Source organism: Leucopleurus acutus (assembly GCF_964270905.1).
Source record: "Leucopleurus acutus genome assembly, chromosome: 3".
In the NCBI taxonomy this organism is placed as follows: Eukaryota; Metazoa; Chordata; class Mammalia; order Artiodactyla; family Delphinidae; genus Leucopleurus; species Leucopleurus acutus.
In genome coordinates, this window is record NC_139145.1 from 145,510,064 (window position 1) to 145,530,501 (window position 20,438).

The 20,438-nt window shown below is 38.8% G+C and overlaps 1 protein-coding gene across 1 annotated transcript in view; it reads right to left on the bottom strand.

The window, feature by feature from the left end:
• WDR70 (WD repeat domain 70) overlaps nucleotides 1-20,438 on the bottom strand; it is a 304,294-nt gene that overhangs the window by 188,696 nt on the left and 95,160 nt on the right. Inside the window, exon 8 of the mRNA XM_082835820.1 lies at nucleotides 19,101-19,254. Coding sequence (XP_082691946.1) covers nucleotides 19,101-19,254 — 154 coding nt within the window. The remainder of the gene's footprint in view (nucleotides 1-19,100; nucleotides 19,255-20,438) is intronic.

The following is a 20,438-nucleotide window of genomic DNA, read 5'->3' on the forward strand; positions in this document are numbered from 1 at the left end:
TTGCTTCCATATCCTGGCTATGGTAAATAGTGCTTCAATGAACATTGTGGCATGTATCTTTTTGAAATATGGTTTTCTCAGGGTATATGCCCAGTAGTGGGATTGCTGGGTCATATGGTAGTTCTATTTTTGGTTTTTTAAGGAACCTCCATACTGTTCTCCATAGTGGCTGTACCAATTTACATTCCCACCAACAGTGCAAGAGGGTTCCCTTTTCTCCACACCCTCTCCAGCATTTATTGTTTGTAGATTTTTTGATGATGGCCATTCTGACCAGTGTGAGGTAATACCTCATTGTAGTTTTGATTTGCATTTCTCTACTGATCAGTGATGTTGAGCATCCTTTCATGTGTTTGTTGGCAGTCTGTATGTCTTCTTTGGAGAAATGTCTATTTAGGTCTTCCGCCCTTTTTTTTTTTATTTTTTAACATCTTTATTGGAGTACAATTGCTTTACAATGGTGTGTTAGTTTCTGCTTTATAACAAAGTGAATCAGTTATACATATACATATGTTCCCATATCTCCTCCCTCTTAGTCCCCCTCCCTCCCAGCCTCCCTATCCCACCCCTCTAGGTGGTCACAAAGCACCGAGCTGATCTCCCTGTGCTATGCGGCTACTTCCCACTAGCTATCTATTTTACATTTAGTAGTGTATATATGTCCATGCCACTCTATCACTTCATGCCAGCTTACCCTTCCCCCTCCCCGTGTCCTCAAGTCCATTCTCTAGTAGGTCTGTGTCTTTATTCCCGTCCTGCCCGTAACTTCTTCAGAAATATTATTTTTTTTTTTTAGATTCCATATATATGTGTTAGCATACGGTATTTGTTTTTCTCTTTCTGACTTACTTCACTCTGTATGACAGACTCTAGGTCCACCCACCTCACTACAAATAACTCAATTTCGTTTCTTTTTATGGCTGAGTAATATTCCATTGTATATATGTGCCACATCTTCTTTATCCATTCATCTGTTGATGGACACTTAGGTTGCTTCCATGTCCTGGCTATTGTAAATAGAGCTGCAATGAACATTGTGGTACATGACTCTTTTTGAGTTATGGCTTTAACAGGGTGTATGCCCAGTAGTGGAATTGCTGTCTTCCACCCATTTTTGGATTGGGTTGTTTGGATGTTTTTGATATTGAGCTGCATAAGCTGCTTGTATATTTTGGAGATTAATCCTTTGTCAGTTGCTTCATTTGCAAATACTTTCTCCCATTCGAAGGGTTGTCTTTTCGTCTTGTTTATGGTTTCCTTTGCTGTGCAAAAGCTTTTAAGTTTCATTAGGTCACATTTGTTTATTTTTGTTTTTGTTTCCATTACTCTAGGAGGCGGGTCAAAAACGATCTTGCTGTGATTTATGTCATAGAGTGTTCTGCCTATGTTTACCTCTAAGTGTTTGATAGTGTCTGGCCTTACATTTAGGTTTTTAATCCATTTTGAGTTTATTTTTGTGTATGGTGTTAGGAAGTGTTCTAATTTCATTCTTTTACATGTAGCTGTCCAGTTTTCCCAGCACCACTTATTGAAGAGGCTGAATTTTCTCCTTTGTATATTCTTGCCTCCTTCGTCAAAGATTAAGTGACCGTATGTGTGTGGGTTTATCTCTGGGCTTTCCATCCTGTTTCACTGATCTATATTTGTGTTTTTGTGCCAGTAGCATACTGTCTTGATTACTGTAGCTTTGTAGTATAGCCTGAAGTCAGGGTGCCTGATTCCTCTGGCTCCGCACAAACGCTGCAATTAAAACACTGTGATGTTGGTATAAAAACTGACATACATACCAAATCAATCACAGAGTATATATTTCAAACATAAACACACACATACACACACGCACAATTCCCTCCTAGGTAGCAAAGTAAGTTATAATGGTCTCATACTCTAAGTCAGGTTCAGATGGGGCAGAAAAGAACCTAATATTTTTTAGTATCATAATGACAAGGCCACTTATTCTGAAAGGGTCCAGAATAAAGCTAAACTAAAAGTAATAAAATGTGCATATTTAAATGACTTAGAAGTAAAATAACTGTAGCTCTCTGGAAAGACTGAATTGGAACTGGAGTACCCACACATGGGCCTGGAGACCCATCTCTAGTCCCAGCTGCTCACAATGCCTCAAATAGTATCTGGCCAACTCCTGACATTCTGTTCATGTTAAAAAGGTACAAATAGGGACCAGAGATCTGGAATCTCTTCCTGCAGTAGGAAAGAATGGACTGAAGTACTGCCTGGAGGGACTAGATAGGAAGTTTGAGATTCCACTTTCCTCTCCCGAGCTCAAGACTTGTATATTCAACTATCAACTTGATTGACATTTCCATTTGCATGTCATAAGCATTTCAAACATAATAGGCCCAATAGGGAAATCTTGATTCTTACTGCCCATTTTATTTGCAATAAACTTCTTTCCTAGTTGCTAAAGCTACAAACGTGGAAGTAATCCTTAAAGACTCCAGTAACCCCTAAACTCTCTTCTCTCTACCCATCCAGATTCAATCCACAAGCTAGTCCTGTCAGTTCAACCCAAAACACATCTCAAATCTATCCACTTTTCTCCTTTTTCACTACTACAGCTCTTATATGAACCAACATTATCTCGTGTCTCTACATCAGTTATTATGTACTGTGACAGGCCTGTGACTAGTCTCTCTACTTTTACTCTTGTGTAATGTGCTCCACAAAGCAATCAATAAAATAGAGACAGAAATTTAGAGGACAAACATAGGGGCACCAAGGGGGGAACGTGGGGGGTGGGGGCGGGCGGGGATGAACTGGGAGATTGGGATTGACATATATACACTAATATGTATAAAATAGATAACTAATAAGAACCTGCTGTATAAAAAAAATAAAATAAAATACAAAAATAAAAAGAATAAAGTTTAAGGTAACCCCCCCCCAAAAAAGCAATCAATATCGTCCTTTAAAAATATACTTCTAAAAACGCCACTACTTTTTATCCCCCACTGGCTTTCCAACGTCTTTCCACAGTGTACAAAAGCTTACATCTTCCAGCCCCTGCTTTCTTTACAACCTCCCTAACTTTGTGCTCCTTCTTGCCCAGAATGCACACACCTCCCTGGTCTTCTTTCATTTCCTCCCATACATGTGACTCTTTCCCCACATCAGGGCCTTTACACATGCTTTTCCATCTGCTGGAAAGCCCTTTTTCCACTTTTAGGTGACTGGCTTCTTCTCACTCTTTCAATCTCAGCTTACATGCTACTTATTCAAATGAGTACTGCCTGGCCCTCTATCTAAGTGAAGATGGCCCATTCCGTTCTTCTCTACCAGAGTACCTGTCCATTTCCTGGATAATAGTCACCGTAATTCGTAGTGCTATATCTATTAACTTCTTATTTGATTCTTGACCCTGTGTTAATGTTTTACATATTCATAAATAAACAAATAAGGATGCGAAAAAACCTAAAACAATATAAACTGAAACAAATGAACCCTACTGTATTTCAAATGAATAACAAATACACTGAAAAAATAAACAGCAGATAATAACCCAAGTAACTATACACCCGGTAGTGGGTTGAACGGTGCCCCCCCCCAAAAGATATGTCCACGTCCTAATCACTGGAACCTGTGAATGGTCCTTATTTGGAAAAAGAATATTTTCAGATATAATTAAGCATCTCAAGATAAGGTCACTCTGAATTATCTGGGTCAGCCCTAAATTTGATAACAAGTATCCTCAAGTATCCTTATAAGAGACAGAAGAGGAGAAGACACAAAGAGGAAAGGCTCTGTGAAGATGGAAGCAGAGACTGGAGTTTCGCAGCCACAAGGATGCCTAGAGTCACCAAAGGCTAGAAGAGGCGAGGAACAATTCCTCCAGAGCCGTTACGGGGAGCGTGGCCATGCCAGTACCTTGATTTCAGACTTCTGGCCTCCAAAATTGTGGAAGAAAAAATTTCCGTTGTTTTAAGCTACCAAGAGTGTGGTCATCTGTTACAGTAGTCCTAGGAAACTACTAATATATACTCCCAGTCTAAAGACCAAAAGAACGGTAAATAAATACTGCATTCCAGTTAATATGTCTGCATCGTTTTTTGCAATGGTATGCGTTAACAATTCGGAAACTGCTTTCAATACAATGAAGATTTAAACAATATTTGAGGAAATATGTTGAAGATAATGGGAGTCAAGTTTCTCACTGTTGGAGAAGGGAGTTACTCAAGTGGAAAAGGGGAAGACTAGAACGAACTTTGTGGTGTTTGAAACTGGGGATATCAATATGAACTCATGGTTTTTAATAGGTAGATGTAAATTTAAGGGTAAATGTACATTTGTAAATTATTCTCTAGCTTTATATGCTGCAAATGTCTAGAAACAATGACACCTCAGCAAACATAGCACAGACATCCTGGTTTCTAAATACCGTTCTCCACTATAGGAACCAGGGCTCCTTGGAGAAATGATTGTTTTGGGAGCTGAGGTAGGAAAAGTACAAGATGAACATAGAATTTTTGGTTATGTTAAAATAATAAGAAAGTGTTGCAAAAATGACGGGGATATGCTAAAAACGATAAAATGCAGGTTGGAGAGGCTTCCACCAGCTAAACCTGGGACAATTAGGGCATCAAAATAAATAAGGTAATGGATTATAAACCATTGACTAAAATAAGAACCCTTGAATGCATATTAATATAATAAAGAAGTAAATAAGAGAAAGCTCTTCCTTACAGAATACTAATAAATACAAGATAAATTATAGAGTTAGAAAAATCATCAGTTTGCAATCATGACAATAATACCTGATTCAGACAAGAACCATCAATGGATGCTAAAACTAATGGAGGAAAGTCTGGTAACACACAGGGTAATTGCATGGTCTCAGAATCTCCCTGCAAATGGCTTAATAATGACAAAGAGATAATGGTAACTTTATAGTGAAGAAGAAATCTGGTAGGCTCCATCTTAACAAGTGATCCAAGTTTACATCATCAATACTGGGATGCAACTGACATCATGTACTTTCTGATATGAGGAAGTGAGGGTACAATATCATTTGTGGGTCAATCTTTCTAGAAATGCATACCTGACTCTAATTATGAAAAAAAAAACAGGCAAAATCAAATTCTACATTTTACAAAACAACTGGCTTACAGTCTTCAAAAATATCAAAGTGAAAAAGGGGCAGGGGAGCAGAGGAACTATTCCGAATTAAAGGAGACAAAAAGGCATGATGATTGAACTGGTGAGAAAATAATTAGGGACAAGATCATTAAGATAACTGATGAAACTACTGACTATGGATTAAATAGTATTTTATCAACATTAAATTCATGGTTATATAAAAAAATGTAATGTTATTAGGAACACCACACTAAAGAATTTAAGAGCAAAGGAGCATGATGTTTGCAACTTGTTTTCAAAAGCTGGGGGAAATTAAACACACATACATAATTTTTATGTATGTGCGTATACATATGAGCGTGAGTGTCTGGGGGGGTATATAAGTGAGGTGGGAGGAAAGGAGGGAGAGTGTATATTAGTCGAGGGAGGAAGCGAGGAAGAGATGAGGGGGAGATAAAGCAATGGGGTGAAATGTTAGCAATTGGTAAATCTGAAAAAGGGGTATAAAGAAGCTGTGTACTGATTTTACAACTTTTCTGTAAATTTGAAATTACATGAAAATAAATACTTTAAAAAATATATTCTGGCTGCTCTGTGAAGAAAAGTCTGCTGCAAAAACAAAATAGGAATTAAGAGGGTCAACTGGGAAGATATTGATGTGGTTCATGTGAAAATTGACAGTGGCCTGGACTAGGGAACAGCAAGAAAGTGTTCAGAAGTGAGAAGATTTGGGATACATTTTAAAGACAGAGACAATAGGATTCCCTAAAGAATTGGATCTGGGCTATAATAACAGATGAAGCCAATGCCTGTGATCTGAACAACTGTGTGAATGGGGTGACTGTATAAATACGTGTCATTCTTTCTGGCCATGGAGAACATGAACCTCATTCTGTGTTCAGGGAATTCGCCCCAAAAATGACTCTTCGTAGAAGACAGAGGCTACCACTCATAGAGAAGCAAAAAGTCAGATGCCAACTTTGCCAGCCTCCCTTACAGATACGACACAGGAAATGCAATTGAGCTCCAGCCACAACATTCATTTTGAGCTGTGGCTCAAAGACAATGAGGATACCCTCTTTCTATCTCAGTCCATTCAGGCTGCTACAACAAAAATACCATAAACTGAGTGGCTTATAAACATCAAACATTTATTTCTCATAGTGCTGGAGCCTGGGAAGTTCAAGGTCAAGGCAGTTTTAGTGTCCGAACTTCCTAATTCACAGATGCGGTCTTTCTGCTATAACCTCACATGGTGAAGGGGAAAGAGAAGTTTCTCTGTCCACTTTCATAAGGGCACTAAACCCATTCGTGAGAGTCCTGCCTTCATGACCTAATCACCACCTAAAGGCACCACCTCCTAGTAACATCACGTTGGGGTTAGGATTTCAACATATGAACTTGGGGGAGACACAACATTCAGACCTGAGGACTCTCCTTCAGGACAGCAGTACTGCATCTCCTGCAAGACAGAGTTAGTTCCCTGCTCTTCAGTAGCAGTAGTACAAGCTGTGACATTCAATGTCTGGCAGTGGCCCTCACGATTTTATCAGCAAACCAGGTTTGTAGCATGGTTTGGGGGCATTGTTCCTGCATTTCACATCAAGTGTCATTCACCCCTTCCAGCATTCTCATTACACATAAATCAAGTAGAGTAAGCTTCTGCTGCAAGAACAGGTACTGAAATCCTCGCTCATAATTTTTATCAGGCAACTGCAGTGAATTAAAATATATTTTGCAGGAGGTTCCAGTTTCACTCCAGATGGAATATACACATTCCATCCTATCACTCCATCTGATTACAATAAGTTCTGAACAAAATTTTAGAAGTTACTGCCAGAAGACACTGAATAGTAGATAAGATCAAGCAAAAAGGATACAGAACCCAGGTCCCAAGGAGCAGTGAGGTGATGAGTTTCCTGGGGGGATGTTTTCTGTCTTCTCACTTCCCAGCATAGGCTCTGGGGCAGCCCACATTGACAACTGAGAGCAAGAGCAGATAGACGGGGTTCCGAGAAAAGGCTGCAATCTCCAGAGGGTAGGGGTGGTGGGTAGGGAGAGTAGTGAAGGACCTGGGAGACAAAGCTCTTGTGACCTGACCTACCCTATGCCAGGCAAGCACAAGGAACAAAGCTGCCGGTCTCCCCTCAGTGCTGGTACCAGACATGGAAGTAGCCTTTACAGGCCAAAGAACTACTGACTGCCTCCTTTTCACACCAGGCAAGCAGTGGCTCTGAGGTGGCCCTTCTCATCCTCCCAACCAGCTGCAGTGGCCCTGTGAGGTGATCACAGCAGATGACTGCCAGCAACAAAACAGTAACTGCCCTCTCCCTGGTGACAGGAGAAGCCCTTCGGGGAGGAGATCTGTTGGCTCTCCTGACCTTACACCAGGGAAAGGCCAGCACCAAAGAGGCAAGGCGTCTCCTCCCCTGACCCAAAAGCAGCAAGGACAGCAACCTCAATGGGGTAGAACACTTTTGATGTTCCATGCCCTCTACTAGGCCAACATTAGCAACAAAGTAAGACTAAGCCTTCCAACCATACAGTAGCATTTGTAGGACAGAAACCTTCTGATACTCTATGCTTTCCATTGGGATAATGCCAACACAGACTAGCAGCACTCTCTTTTCCCACCAACTCATAGAAGCAGCGCTGAGGGGTAGGTAAAACTTGATTTCCCCATCCCATTCCAGCTTTGCCCAGAGGCATACCCAGTTATAGGAACTGCTACATAGCACAAAAAGAGTAAGTCTCTGGTTTTCCAGCAAGAACACCAGAACAGAAAACTTCTGAAAACAGAGGGTAAAGGGAAAATTATGGGCTTAAGGAATAAGAAAGCTAGAGAAAAATAGCATCTAAATCTGTACAAAAGGTCCTGAGCTCACTCCTGAGGTACATATATGTAAAACCTGTCAGAATCAACTGAAGAAAAGCACTGAGATCTCAAGATGGTGCAGACTACCGTCAAGGTTCCACACAGACTCCTGGGTAACACACACATGAGACAAACCAGAATAGCATACAAAGGCATAAAGGCTTTGGAAATTAAACCAATACTGGAAGTAAAAACAGCTCACAGAAGTCAGGTCAGGACATACAGTCTAAAACTAATCAGACTGACTGTCAGCTTAAAAGAAACCACATATTCACATAAGCAAAAAACCCTCTAGCATTCTCCAGAAGTTTTAGACAGGAGTCAGAATCTCATAACACAGTATTCAAAGTGTCAAGGATACAATCCAAAATTTAACATACAAAGAACCAGGAAAATCTAACCAGCTCTCAAGAAATAAGACAAAAGATGCCAACCACAAGATGACCCAAATGTTAGAATTCTCAGAAAATTACTTTAAATCAGTGTTTACAATCATGATACAAAAAGGGAAAGCAAACACTTTTGAAACAAATACAAAGATAGACATGCTCAGCAAAGAAAAACAGACTAATTTTTTAAAATGGTTGTACTGAAAAATAATGGAAATTAAAAATTCACTGGAGGGGCCCAATAGTAGAATGGATACGTCAGACAGAGTCAGTGAACTTGAAGACAGGTCAATAGAAATAATTCAATCTAAACCATAGGAAGAAAAAGGAATAGGGAAAAAATGAGCAGAGGCAATATTAGACAATATCAAAAGATTTAGTATTCATGTTATATAAGATTCAGAAAGAAGAGATAGGTGCAAAAAATTTTTGAAGAAATAATGGCTAAAAATTTCCCCAAAGTGGTGAAAAATGTAAACTTACAGGTCCAAGAACCTCAGTGAATGCCAAACAAAATGAACTGAAAACAAAAAACAAACTAATGAAAGCCAGAAGACAGTGGAACAATACTTTTAAAGTAATGAGAGAAAAATACTGTCAAGTTAAATGTACAGAAAATGTACTTCAGGAGTGAAGGTGAAATAAAGACATTCTAAGATGAAAGAAAACTAAGAGAACTAATTCACATGGAAAATAAAAGAATAACAAAAAATTTCAAGAATCATTTTATTATTTCAAGAATATTTATTATTTTTTATTCTTATTATTTTATTATTTCAAAAAATATTACTTTAAGAATAATCATGAGGACCTTCCTGGTGGTGCAGTGGTTAAGAATCCGCCTACCAACGCAGGGGACACGGGTTCAAGCCCTGCTCCGGGAAGATCCCACATGCCACAAAGCAACTAAGCCCATGTGCCACAACTACTGAGCCTGTGCTCTAGAGCCCGCGAGCCACAACTACTGAGCCCATGTGCCACAACTACTGAAGCTCGCGTGCCTAGAGCCCGTGCTCTGCAACCAGAGAAGCCTCTGCAGTGAGAAGCCCGTGCACCGCAATGAAGAGTAGCCCCCCACTTGCCGCAACTAGAGAAAGCCTGCACGCAGCAATGAAGACCAAATGCAGCCAAAAATAAATTAATTAATTTTTAAAAATAATCATGAAAAGAAGGAACAAAGTTGAAGGATTCACACTTTCCAATTTCAAAATTATCTACATGTCAATGTTAATAGCAGCTTTATTCATAAAGCTTTGTAGGTAAAACATGTTTTGCCAATGGAACAGATGTGCAGTGAGAGGGAAAGGGGACAGTAAAGAAGACGTTTCAAGGAGAGAATAATCAACTGTGTCAGACACTGCTGAGAGTTACAGTATCATGAGAACTGACCACCAGATATGAATGGCATGATGGGTGGGTGCCATGAACAGATAAGTGAGTTAGGTTCCCCTCAATTCTGTGCACCTAAGGTACTAAAAGATAGTAATTAAACTGGCTCCTAGAGTAAAATCATAGGACTGTCAGGGATCCCATTAAGCTCTTTCCAAAATAGAAATTGGCCAGTCTTTGCTTATTTAAGAAAAAAAAAAGAATTTCTAATACCAAGCAGTAAATAGGTACCTGATCTAGTTTCACCCCATTAAATATCTGCCTCTGGGAAAACAGCTCATGACTTGCAACAGAAAGAACACCCCAATAATCCCAAGATATGCCCTACCTTCAAGGACTTAGATCCTAAACTGCCTTGGCTTCCTCAATCTTGCACACTACTCCACACCTTCATTCTCCCACTCTGCTTAGCTCAGCTCCACCTCCACTGACATCTCCGCCTGGCCTCTTAATCTAATGTGGAGCCTGCTTACCTCCCAGTCAGTTCCTAGTTTACCATCTTCCTCTCCCACTCCCAGACTCAGGGATTCACCCATTCTCAGCACAATGGGTGCTGCTCAGTCCAGTTCTTAGAATCCCACTTCCTATGCTTTGACATAACAACAACCCCAAAACTGACCCAGCCCATACAGGTCTTGAAGGCAGGCTCCAGAAAACAGGTCTTCTACTGATATTTGTTGACTAGAGTTGAAACAGCATCTTGAAATATAAAGGATAGTTCTAAGAGGACCAAAAGAAGATGATCCTTATTACATAGAACACTATGATAAAATGTGGTCACCTTAGTTGTTGAATACACAGAATATGAACACAAATAGTAAGTTAAACTGAAGAAATCTAAAAGACTATGAATGTTTCTTGTTTGTAAAGACAAGAGTATGACAAAGGCAATGGGAATGTTAAGTACCCTTGTGTTAAAACAGTGACGAAAATTAGTCATAACAAAAAATGAAGTTCAACTAAGGATTCTTAAATGGAACTAAACAGATTCAGTACCAAGGCTAACATTAGTGGAAAATTTTTTAAAGTGACACCTATTAAAGAAGAGTCGGTGACTAAAACACTTTTTCATCAAATAAACTAGGTTTTCTCTCTTTCTCCTTTATCTAAACATAGGCAGGCGCCCCTGGAAAAAAAAAACTTGTTTCCCTCATTTATTTAACAGCCTTAACTGGAAAGAGCCTAGTAGAAAGAATGAAACATCCATTTGTTTCTCATAATATGCTAAACTTTGCATACAGAGAGGACATTATCAAACCATGACGACTATTGGTTTCCTCTAACACACGCGCGCACGCATACACACACAGAGGTGTGCTGATCAGTACTTGTCCTTCCATACCCCCGTGGCAGCCTCATGACAAACGCTGTAAAACAGCTGCCTCGCCACAGCACCATTTGTACTCACTGAATGAAGTGAGGCTCTGTGACCCACAAAAATGAAAGTACCCATGTCTTTGGCATATGGTGAGCTAACTAACAGAAGCAACTCCTATGAAGAGATGAAATGCATCAGGGAATATACCTTGAGCTTCAATCCAAAAGTTCTTCTTAACCAAAGTCTATTCATGGGCTTTCAGGAATCACCAAACTTTCTGAAGTTGCCAGCAAGATTTTCTGTCGGTATATTTTGCTGGAGAAAACGTTCATAGCTTGATTTTGGGAGGTGGCAAACTTCTTCTCTAATGGACTACATAGTAACTATTTTAGGCTTTCTGGGCCACATGGTCATTGAGGCAACTACCCAAATTCTACCACTGTAAGTACAAAAGCAGTCATGGACAATAGTAAATGAATGGGCATGGCTGTGTTTCAGTAAAACTTTTATTTACAAAACACAGGTTGCAGGCTGGATTTGGATCACAGGCTATATCCTGCTGACCCCTGTTGTAATCCATCACACTCTTAGTAATTTACTTCTAGGAATCAAGGACTCTGAAGTCCAAATCTTTCTAATTACTGAGCAATTTTAAAATCCATTTGAAGATATCAAAGAGATAGATTTATTCTTCTTTGATCTACTCAACTCCAATGACCTCTTCTAAGATATTTCAGCAGCCCCAACTATGGCTAACTCTGTCCACAGATGGTTCCTTTTCTGAAATCAAGAACTTTCTTTTCAACATCCTAAATTTCAACCAATCACTCAGTGTAAACCTGAGTGTCCTTTTGCTGTACTTATAATGCACAACTTTTGTTATGGAATAACCCCCTCCTCATCATCATTGTACTACATTCAAACACCTCGGGCTCATGAATAGACTCAGGGATATCATACAAATATGCCAAATGACTACCTACAAATTTAGATTTGGTGGTCATTAATGCTCCCACAATTCTTCCAGCAATTTTCCTCTCACGCCATCAATAGCTATTCTAAGCCTTCACTGTCCTGCATAAGGCCTCATCCCAACACCTCCTAACACAAAACTAGGAAATGACCCTGTGACTACATGGTGATACCTTCAACTGCCTATCTAAGGCTCACCACCTATAAACGTACCTGCACATGAGCCCATCCTTATCCCTCCATTCCCAGTGTAAATAAATTCCCTCCTCCCACTCAAAGCTAATTCCTGCTCTTATGTCTGATCTCTATCACTACCATCTCCTCAGGGACTTTCATAATTACTTAGTATGTTTGGTATTTGCAGAACCGTGTTAGTTTTCTATTGCTGTGTAACAAATTACCACCAACTTAGGGGTTTAAAACAACTCCAATTTATTAGCTAACAGTTTGGGGGGTTAGAAGTCCAGTCACAATCCAGAAGTCTGAATTTTCTGCTCAGGGTCTCATAGGCTAAAATCACGATGTCGGTAGGGCTTCCTTCTGGAGGCTCTGGGGAAGCATTTGTTTCCAAGTTCATTCAGGTTGCTGGCAGAATCCAACTTCCTGTGGGTGCAGGACTAAGATGCCTATTTCATTGTATCTGTCAGCTAGGGGCTGCTCTCAGCATCTAGAGGCTGTGTCCTTGCCACATGGATTCCTTCACCTTCAAAGCCAGCAAATGAAAACCTTTCTCTTGTTGAATCTGAATTAGGCAAAGCCATGCCCCAAAATCTTTGCAAAAACAATCTCTTCTTGACATATACACACTACCATATATAAAATAGATAACTAATAAGGACCTACTATATAACACAGGGAACTCTACTCAATACTCTGTAATGGCCTATATGGGAAAATAATCTAAAAAAGAGCGGATATATGTATATGTGCAACTGATTCACTTTGCTGTACACCTGGAACTAACACATTGTAAGTCAACTATACTCCAATAAAAATTAAAAAAAAAAAAAAAAGAACAGGGGAAAAAGAAATCCCTTCTTTAACCATAGCCCTTGCTGAAATGGCTAAGAAATAACCTCCTTAAGCTTCCTAGAGGTCACCCGGTTTGTTTGAGAAAATCTGTGAGGCACATGCTTCATTTCTTGAAAGAGTCTTTAGTGTGACTGAATATTCTGACCTTTTGATCTTTCTGAGGTTTTAGCAAAAGGTTATATAGCCACACCCTGGGCTTTTTCCTCTATGCCACACTTTCAGAAGCAATTTCTTCATTTTAACATTCTTTGCCATCTGGATAGGTTCAAAATTAACTAAATCATCTAGTACTCATTCCTTTTTAACAAGACTTCTCTCAGTTTACCTTTTTTCTCTCATATTTTATTATAAGTAGCAAAAGGAAACCAGGCAGTACTTTCAACATTTTGCTTGGAAATCTCCTTGGCTATAGCTATGCACCCAACTTCATCACTCAGGTTCTGCTTGCATCTTCAAAGCCTTGAACAGAGAATCACCCTTGAGTCAAATCCCTCGAATTTTAAAATCCTTTTTTGCCAGGAAGAGCCCAATCCCTTTTAAGGGCTCATCTGATTAGGCAGGATGCACTGAAGATAATTTTCCTTTCTTAAAGACAACTGTGCCAGACAATATAACCTCATCACAGAAGTATCTCATCATAGTCATTGGTCACATCCACATCCAAGGGGAGGGGCAGGGAATCTTGGGTGCCTTCTTAGAATTCTTCCTACAAGGACTGTGTGTGTAGCAATTCTGAAATTACTTTCTAGGGACTATACCACTGAAGAAATGAGAAAATATACTGGTGATGCTGGAGGCCAAGTTTCTCACTGGAGAAGTGAAATACAAATATGGAATGGGGAAAGGCTAGGAAGTTGGATTACAATTAGATATATCAGGGTGAACTCATGATTTTTTAATATATTTTGTTTATTTTTTGATTGGTTGGTTTATCCTCCCAGCCCCAGCTCTGTCTTCTGAAATTGTCTAGAAGCATTAACACCTCAGCAGCAATGAACATATCCAGTGCCCAGATGTTGATTTGTAAATAGAATTCCCTATTCAAAAGAGCCATGGAATACTAGAGAAATCAGAACAGAAAAGTACAAGGTGAGCCAGGAACTTTTGTTGTGCCAGAATATAAGAAAGTACCCCCCAAATGATGGGGATATGTCAAAAGGATAGAAAGCAGTGTTACGGAGTTTCTATTAGATAAAAAGCTCTGGAAATATTCAGAAACTGCAAAGAAACACAATGTACTTTAAATCACTGCATTTTTTAGAGTTTATATTTGCAGTTAAAACCATCAGTTACAAATGCTTAAGGAAATAAAAATATACCTAGAATTCACAGTTTACAATATTGTACTCCTAAGAAACAATATTTACCATTAAAAGGACATGACTAAAATATTTCATCTCCAAATAATAAGGGCAATTTTCTCGAGTGGCTGGATATCAGAATAACTACACGTACTATTCAAATATAAATACAGCATCTGAAAATACCTTTTCCCCAGAATTCCTTATAAAGCTTCTAATCTCCATAATTAAAGTATACTCACAGAGAGATGGCCCACTAAAATATTCAAGAATTCTGGTGTCCCCTGAGCCTGTCCCCTCCCACTTTAGCCAAGTAATTATGAAATAAATGGCACAGAACTGTTTTAATGTTGAAAAAGAAAAAGGCTGAAGGCAAAGTATGTGTCTAAGAGTTTAAAGTAATAGAGAAAAACACTCTCTGGGACTTCCCTGGCGGTCCAGTGGTTAAGACTCCGCACTTGCACTGCAGGGGGCGCAGGTTTGATCCGTGGTAGAGAACTAAGATCCCACATGCTGCAGGGCGCGGTCAAAAAGAAAGAACAGATAAAAAGAAAAACACTCTCTGATTGGAAGTAATGTACTAACATTCTCGTTTAGAATAAGTAAGTTTTAGATGACAATATAACTACAGTTTTTAAAGCATGCTTTTGAATGGTTTAAGGGTTGATTCCTGTTTATCCTTGTCCTACTTTCCTAATGACTTAAACCTGAAGAAGTAAGGTCCCATTTCCCCAGATAATATAACCAATAAATCCCATGAACCCCAGATCAGTGACCTTCATATTTTAAAGACACAGCAGAACCTGATTTTCAAAGGATATCTTATAGAGAACTCCAACACATAAAACAGACAAAATTGGAACTTCTCTGGCCGAAGGAGGAGGCCTGCTGCTCCTCACTCATACTCTAAGGCCTCTCATTCCACCCCACTACAGGCCCTGAGGCACTGGCATACAATCCCAAGACTGCAGAACATGTAAAATGTGGCTCCAAACAATAAATGATGTAAAGGTTCCGGTGTGATCAGAAAAAATGTTTTTCAGATGCATAAAGGAAAAAATACAGAAACGGACATCTTAATAGTGATTATATTTGGGTAGTAGAGTTATAAGTATTTTTTCTTTTTTTATTTTCCAAATTTTTAATAGTCAATAAGAATTACTGTTAGAAACCCAATAAACTATTTTTAAAAGGTATAAATATGAATACTCTCCCTGTAATGTAATGCATTGTGTTGCAGTATGTAACAGAAAAAAAAAATTCTGTACCACTATAGGTACACATTAAAAAGAAATATACACATACACACAAAGACACAAAGATTAGAGATAAAAATCTAACGATATAACAATTTAATAATCTAATTAGAAAGGCCTGTTTATGTTTGAAGTACATAATATTTTATAATAATAGATCAGATATATTTAATAGTTTCCTTTAATGTCCTACTTGTTGAACTTTCCAGTAAAGCTACAAGTTAATAATTACTCTTGGAATCAGAAAAGAAGCTTAGAAATTAAGAAAAAGTGTCCAATGAAATCTGCTTCTTTCAAATAATAATTCTTGCATTTCTAAAACCCATCACTCAAGCCAAAGACTACAATTAAGTTACAAGTAATGTTTCCTGAACAAATAGTTAATTATATTTGCTTCTGGAAAATGGAGAGAGTAAATATTAACCATGATTTTGAAATCAAAGTAGAGATAATATTAGACAAGATTGGGAGAGTTATAATATTTAGTTATAATATACGGTTGTTTTTTGCATATTGGTAATTAACTTAATATTTTAATTTCCTACATTTCTACATAGATTTGTTTATCCACCCTCATCCTACTTTCCCAATAATCTTACTATATGTAATATATATATATATATTTATATAAACATATATATATTTCTGAAACTGCAGAAACAACCAGATACAGAACCAACCAGACTTCTTTCTTCTTGAAATTTTCTTGGCTAAAACCTAAATCCACAAAGTCTTAAGTCTTTTTATAATGTAAGAAGCCCTGAGCAGCTGAAATCATTAAGAGCTTAGAAACTGGCAAAAACTTCTCTTCCTCATATTATTTAAGCAAAATTGTAACCATAAACTAAAAAAGAATAAGTTAAATAAGAGTTTAGTTAAATAAGAGTTTTTAAAGCTTTCCTTTCCACAAACCCATTGTTTAAATAAAGTTTTAGATTCCCAAAAGCTTCAAATAAAACAGATAAAAACAGAACTATTTGAGTTTAAGATAGGGAGATTGATCTGGAGCCCTATCTGCTTTATTTCCTTATCACCATCACCCTCAAAACAACATCTTTGGTGGAATCCTTAGGGCAATGATTTTAAGATGAGGGGAGAGAAACTCTAGTGGAATATGTGGGGGAAAAAAAACACTATTCAAGCCACCACTACAATATAATTGCATATAGCATTATGTTTAAATTATATTTGAATGCTGTTTGAATCATCTAACACACACTGGACACTCAATAAACAGTCAATAAACAAAAGGAAAGGCATAAGACTGTGATCCTCATTAGGATTAAGAAGCATTTCACTAGGCTTCAGCAGAGGGCAGTTTGAAACACACTGTATTAATTTATTCCAATAGTTCAACTAGAGTGCCTAAAATAGATTACAGTCAATTCTCATTACTCACAGTAGTTATGGTCTACAAAGTTCTGCAAACACTGAATTATCAAATACAGGATTAGATTGCTGCAAGTCTCTGGTCACATTTTTGTCAACCAATCAATACATAACTTTGTTTTATATATGTTTGTGCTTAAGGACATCTTTTATTTAACATATATAGTTGAGTCATTAACAATGAACTCATAGCCAACAGCACTATAACTCTTTCCTGAATGAAGCTTATCTAACACATGTATTTTCTCTATCAGGCACATCAAAGACTTTCTTGAACTTAGGTAACACTTGACAGGACTACAGCAATTCAGCCCTGGGGGCCATTTTAAACAGCAAGATCACCAACAAAAAGCACAAAAATAAGAAAAATGTAGCACTAAATAGACTTCCAAAAGGACACTTGATTACAGCATGAGAACTGAAACAAGAAGGTAGAGCATCGTCTTGCTCAAATGCTTTTTTGCCACTCTGCCAGATGCATGTCTGGAAGTTACCATGAAAGGGCTGTGAGTATTGATTTTGGGTTTACAAAAAAGTTTTAGCAAGTAGGTGAGCTTGCAAATACAGAAATCACAAATAATGAGGATCGAGTGTATTTTCTTAGACAATCAAATCTCATGTAAGATGCTGACTTAGGCACAACCCAAAAGGTACTAGAAGAAGGTACTAGATAGGAGGGGAAGAAAGAGTGAAAATCAGAATTCAAATGAAGGCTCAAAATTCTACATCAACCATATGCACTGACACTTTAACATATCTTTAAATCATTTTTATTTATGTATAGGAGAGATTTACTTAGAGAAATATTACAACACATAAAAACTACATAAAGTCTTAATTTCCACTCATACAGTGGTAGACTTGATATAATACATAATAAAAACCTTTTAAAATCCAGAATGCACAAAGTGCTGCACAGTGTGGTCACTAAATTAAAAATTGCATTATTGTTCCCAATCCATCACCCCTCCCTGTATCCACAACCTCTGACATGTGGTACTACAGTTCCTCTCACTAGAGACCAGATGTTACTCATGGTCATGTGATTTGCTTTGGTCAGTGGAATGTTCGTGGACATGATATGAGCAATGGCTTGAAATATGCTTTCAGAGTTGGAGTTTCCTTCTTGTATTTCTGCCATCACCATAAGAAAAACATGCCCTCAGGTAGTCTGTTTGTACAAGGAGGAACAGAGTCACACAGAACAAGCCTACACTCTATCTGCAGCTTGGAGCCAAGCCCAGGCAAGAGCAAGCCAACCCATATATATGTTAGCAATTATAAATAAGCCATTAAGTTTCATAGCATTATTGGGACTACAGTTAATTGATATTTAATATACATTAATTTTAAAATATCATTATACCACTAAAATCCTTTACATAAAAAGATTGATGAGACCCTTTTTCATTCTTGTCCTAAAGCCTAGTACATAGTAGGTTTGTGGTAGACTGTATTTCAAAAGATGGCTGCATTCGTATCTCGCAACCCCCGTGATACTTTACAATGTGATCTTGCCATTCACCCACCAAATGGTGACGTCTATCTCCTCTCTCCCTGAATTTGGGCTGGTCCTATGATGCTGTGTAAGACTCAACACCAGACCTTAAGGAATCTGAAGTTCCCATGTTCATCCTTCATGGAACCTAGTCACGAAGCAGCAAGTCAAACCACACTAAGTGTCTACCACACTGTGAGAAAACCCAAACTAGACACGTGGAAGGAGAAAGGGGGCAGGGTTGGAGGGAGAGAATGTGTGCATGTGTGTGTGTATGAGAGAGAGAGAGAGAGAGAGAGAGAGAGAGAGAAGGGGTAGGGGAAAGAGGAAGAGAGAAAGAAATGCCACTGGTGAGAGCACCAGCTGTAAACCATCAGAGTGAGGTCATTTTGGACTTTACAACGATCCTAGTGCCCCAGCTGACACTATGAAGCAGAAGAACTTCCTGGTCAATGCACAAAATTGCAAGAAATAATAAATTATTTTTAAGACATTAACTTTGGGGGTAAATTATGGCAGCACCAACAAGTTGTTAGTAAATGTGTACTGAATTAATTAAATTCACTAAAATATTGTGTCATACTTACCTTGGTGTTGGCCATATCTACAATATACTGGTCTCCCTTTATACACTCCATTACTTCAAAACCATCTCTGTCAATCACTTTGGCCTGAGAGCTTCCAGATACAACAAGAATCATGTCTCCTGTGTTACTGTACTGTAATGACTTGATCTGATGGCTATGAAAAAAAAAAAAGACAATCTGGTAAGACACTGAGCATGTTTATACTTTCACTTATTAAGCACTGTCAGAAAAACAGTCACACAACTCCACAAATTGTTAATTCTACAAAATCAGGAACATCAACCTCCAATGGGCCCTCAACACCAGTGCCTACCCTGTTAAGTTCTCCCACTCTCCACAGCAATCTATTAAAATCTCTACTTGCCTTAAATCTTCAACCCAAACAACTCCCCCTCTGTAGCTGTTGATTCTTCCTGCTCTTTCCCAGAAGAAACATATAAGAACTGCGTCAACGTCCTCTGATTACTGTTATAAATGTATCTGCTTCTGAAGGCCTCTCTTGCCTCTTCCTTTTGATTACAATGGTGAAAATGAACCTCTTCCTGCCCCAGGCATATCTACTACCTATATTCTGGATCCCACCCCTTTCCAGTCTCCTCAGTAACTTCTGACTACTCTCCCTCCCTCTCCTCCCCTTCACAGCTAGCTATCTAAACAAGTTTTCATCTCCCTCCTTATTTCTCTAGCACTGTAGTATCCTTTCCACCCTCACCACCCCACTGAAAGTGATCTTGCCATGTGGCTGTAGTGAATGCTACGATGTGCCACCCAGATCAATCCTTTCAGGACTGAAGCACTCACTCCCCTAAGCTTCCAGGATTTGGCCTGCTGGTGACTTACAACTAAACTAAACCCTCAGGAATTTCCCTGAATCGCAGAGAACTCCCTCATCCAAGGTTATGTTACCATCCCAAAACTTCCCACAGTCAATGACTGGTCAATGTGCAGTAAAATGGTCCAGCCCTCTGTTTCAGTCAGGAATATCTCAGAAGGGTTATTCCAGCTTCAGATCTCCCTGCGGGAATCAGCTGAGACTGCTGTTGCAACTACCGAGCAATTCAGTCCCTCCATCTTCCTAATGCCGTTTCCCTGCACCTTCTCTCCTAGGGGTTGATTCCAGAAGCACTCCTCAACAAACCTCCTACATGCAAATCCTGAAGTTTCAAAATGTTTTGAGGGAACCTAACCTGAGAGATTTGGTAGCAAAAGTAGACCTGTGAAGTCCACTCCAGTGGTGTCACTGACTGGTTAGCAATGAGGACCCCATCTCTGGTGGTACATAGTCCCTGATAAGCTGCAGCAGTGCAAATGCAACTGCTAAAACTGTTGGTCAAAGGG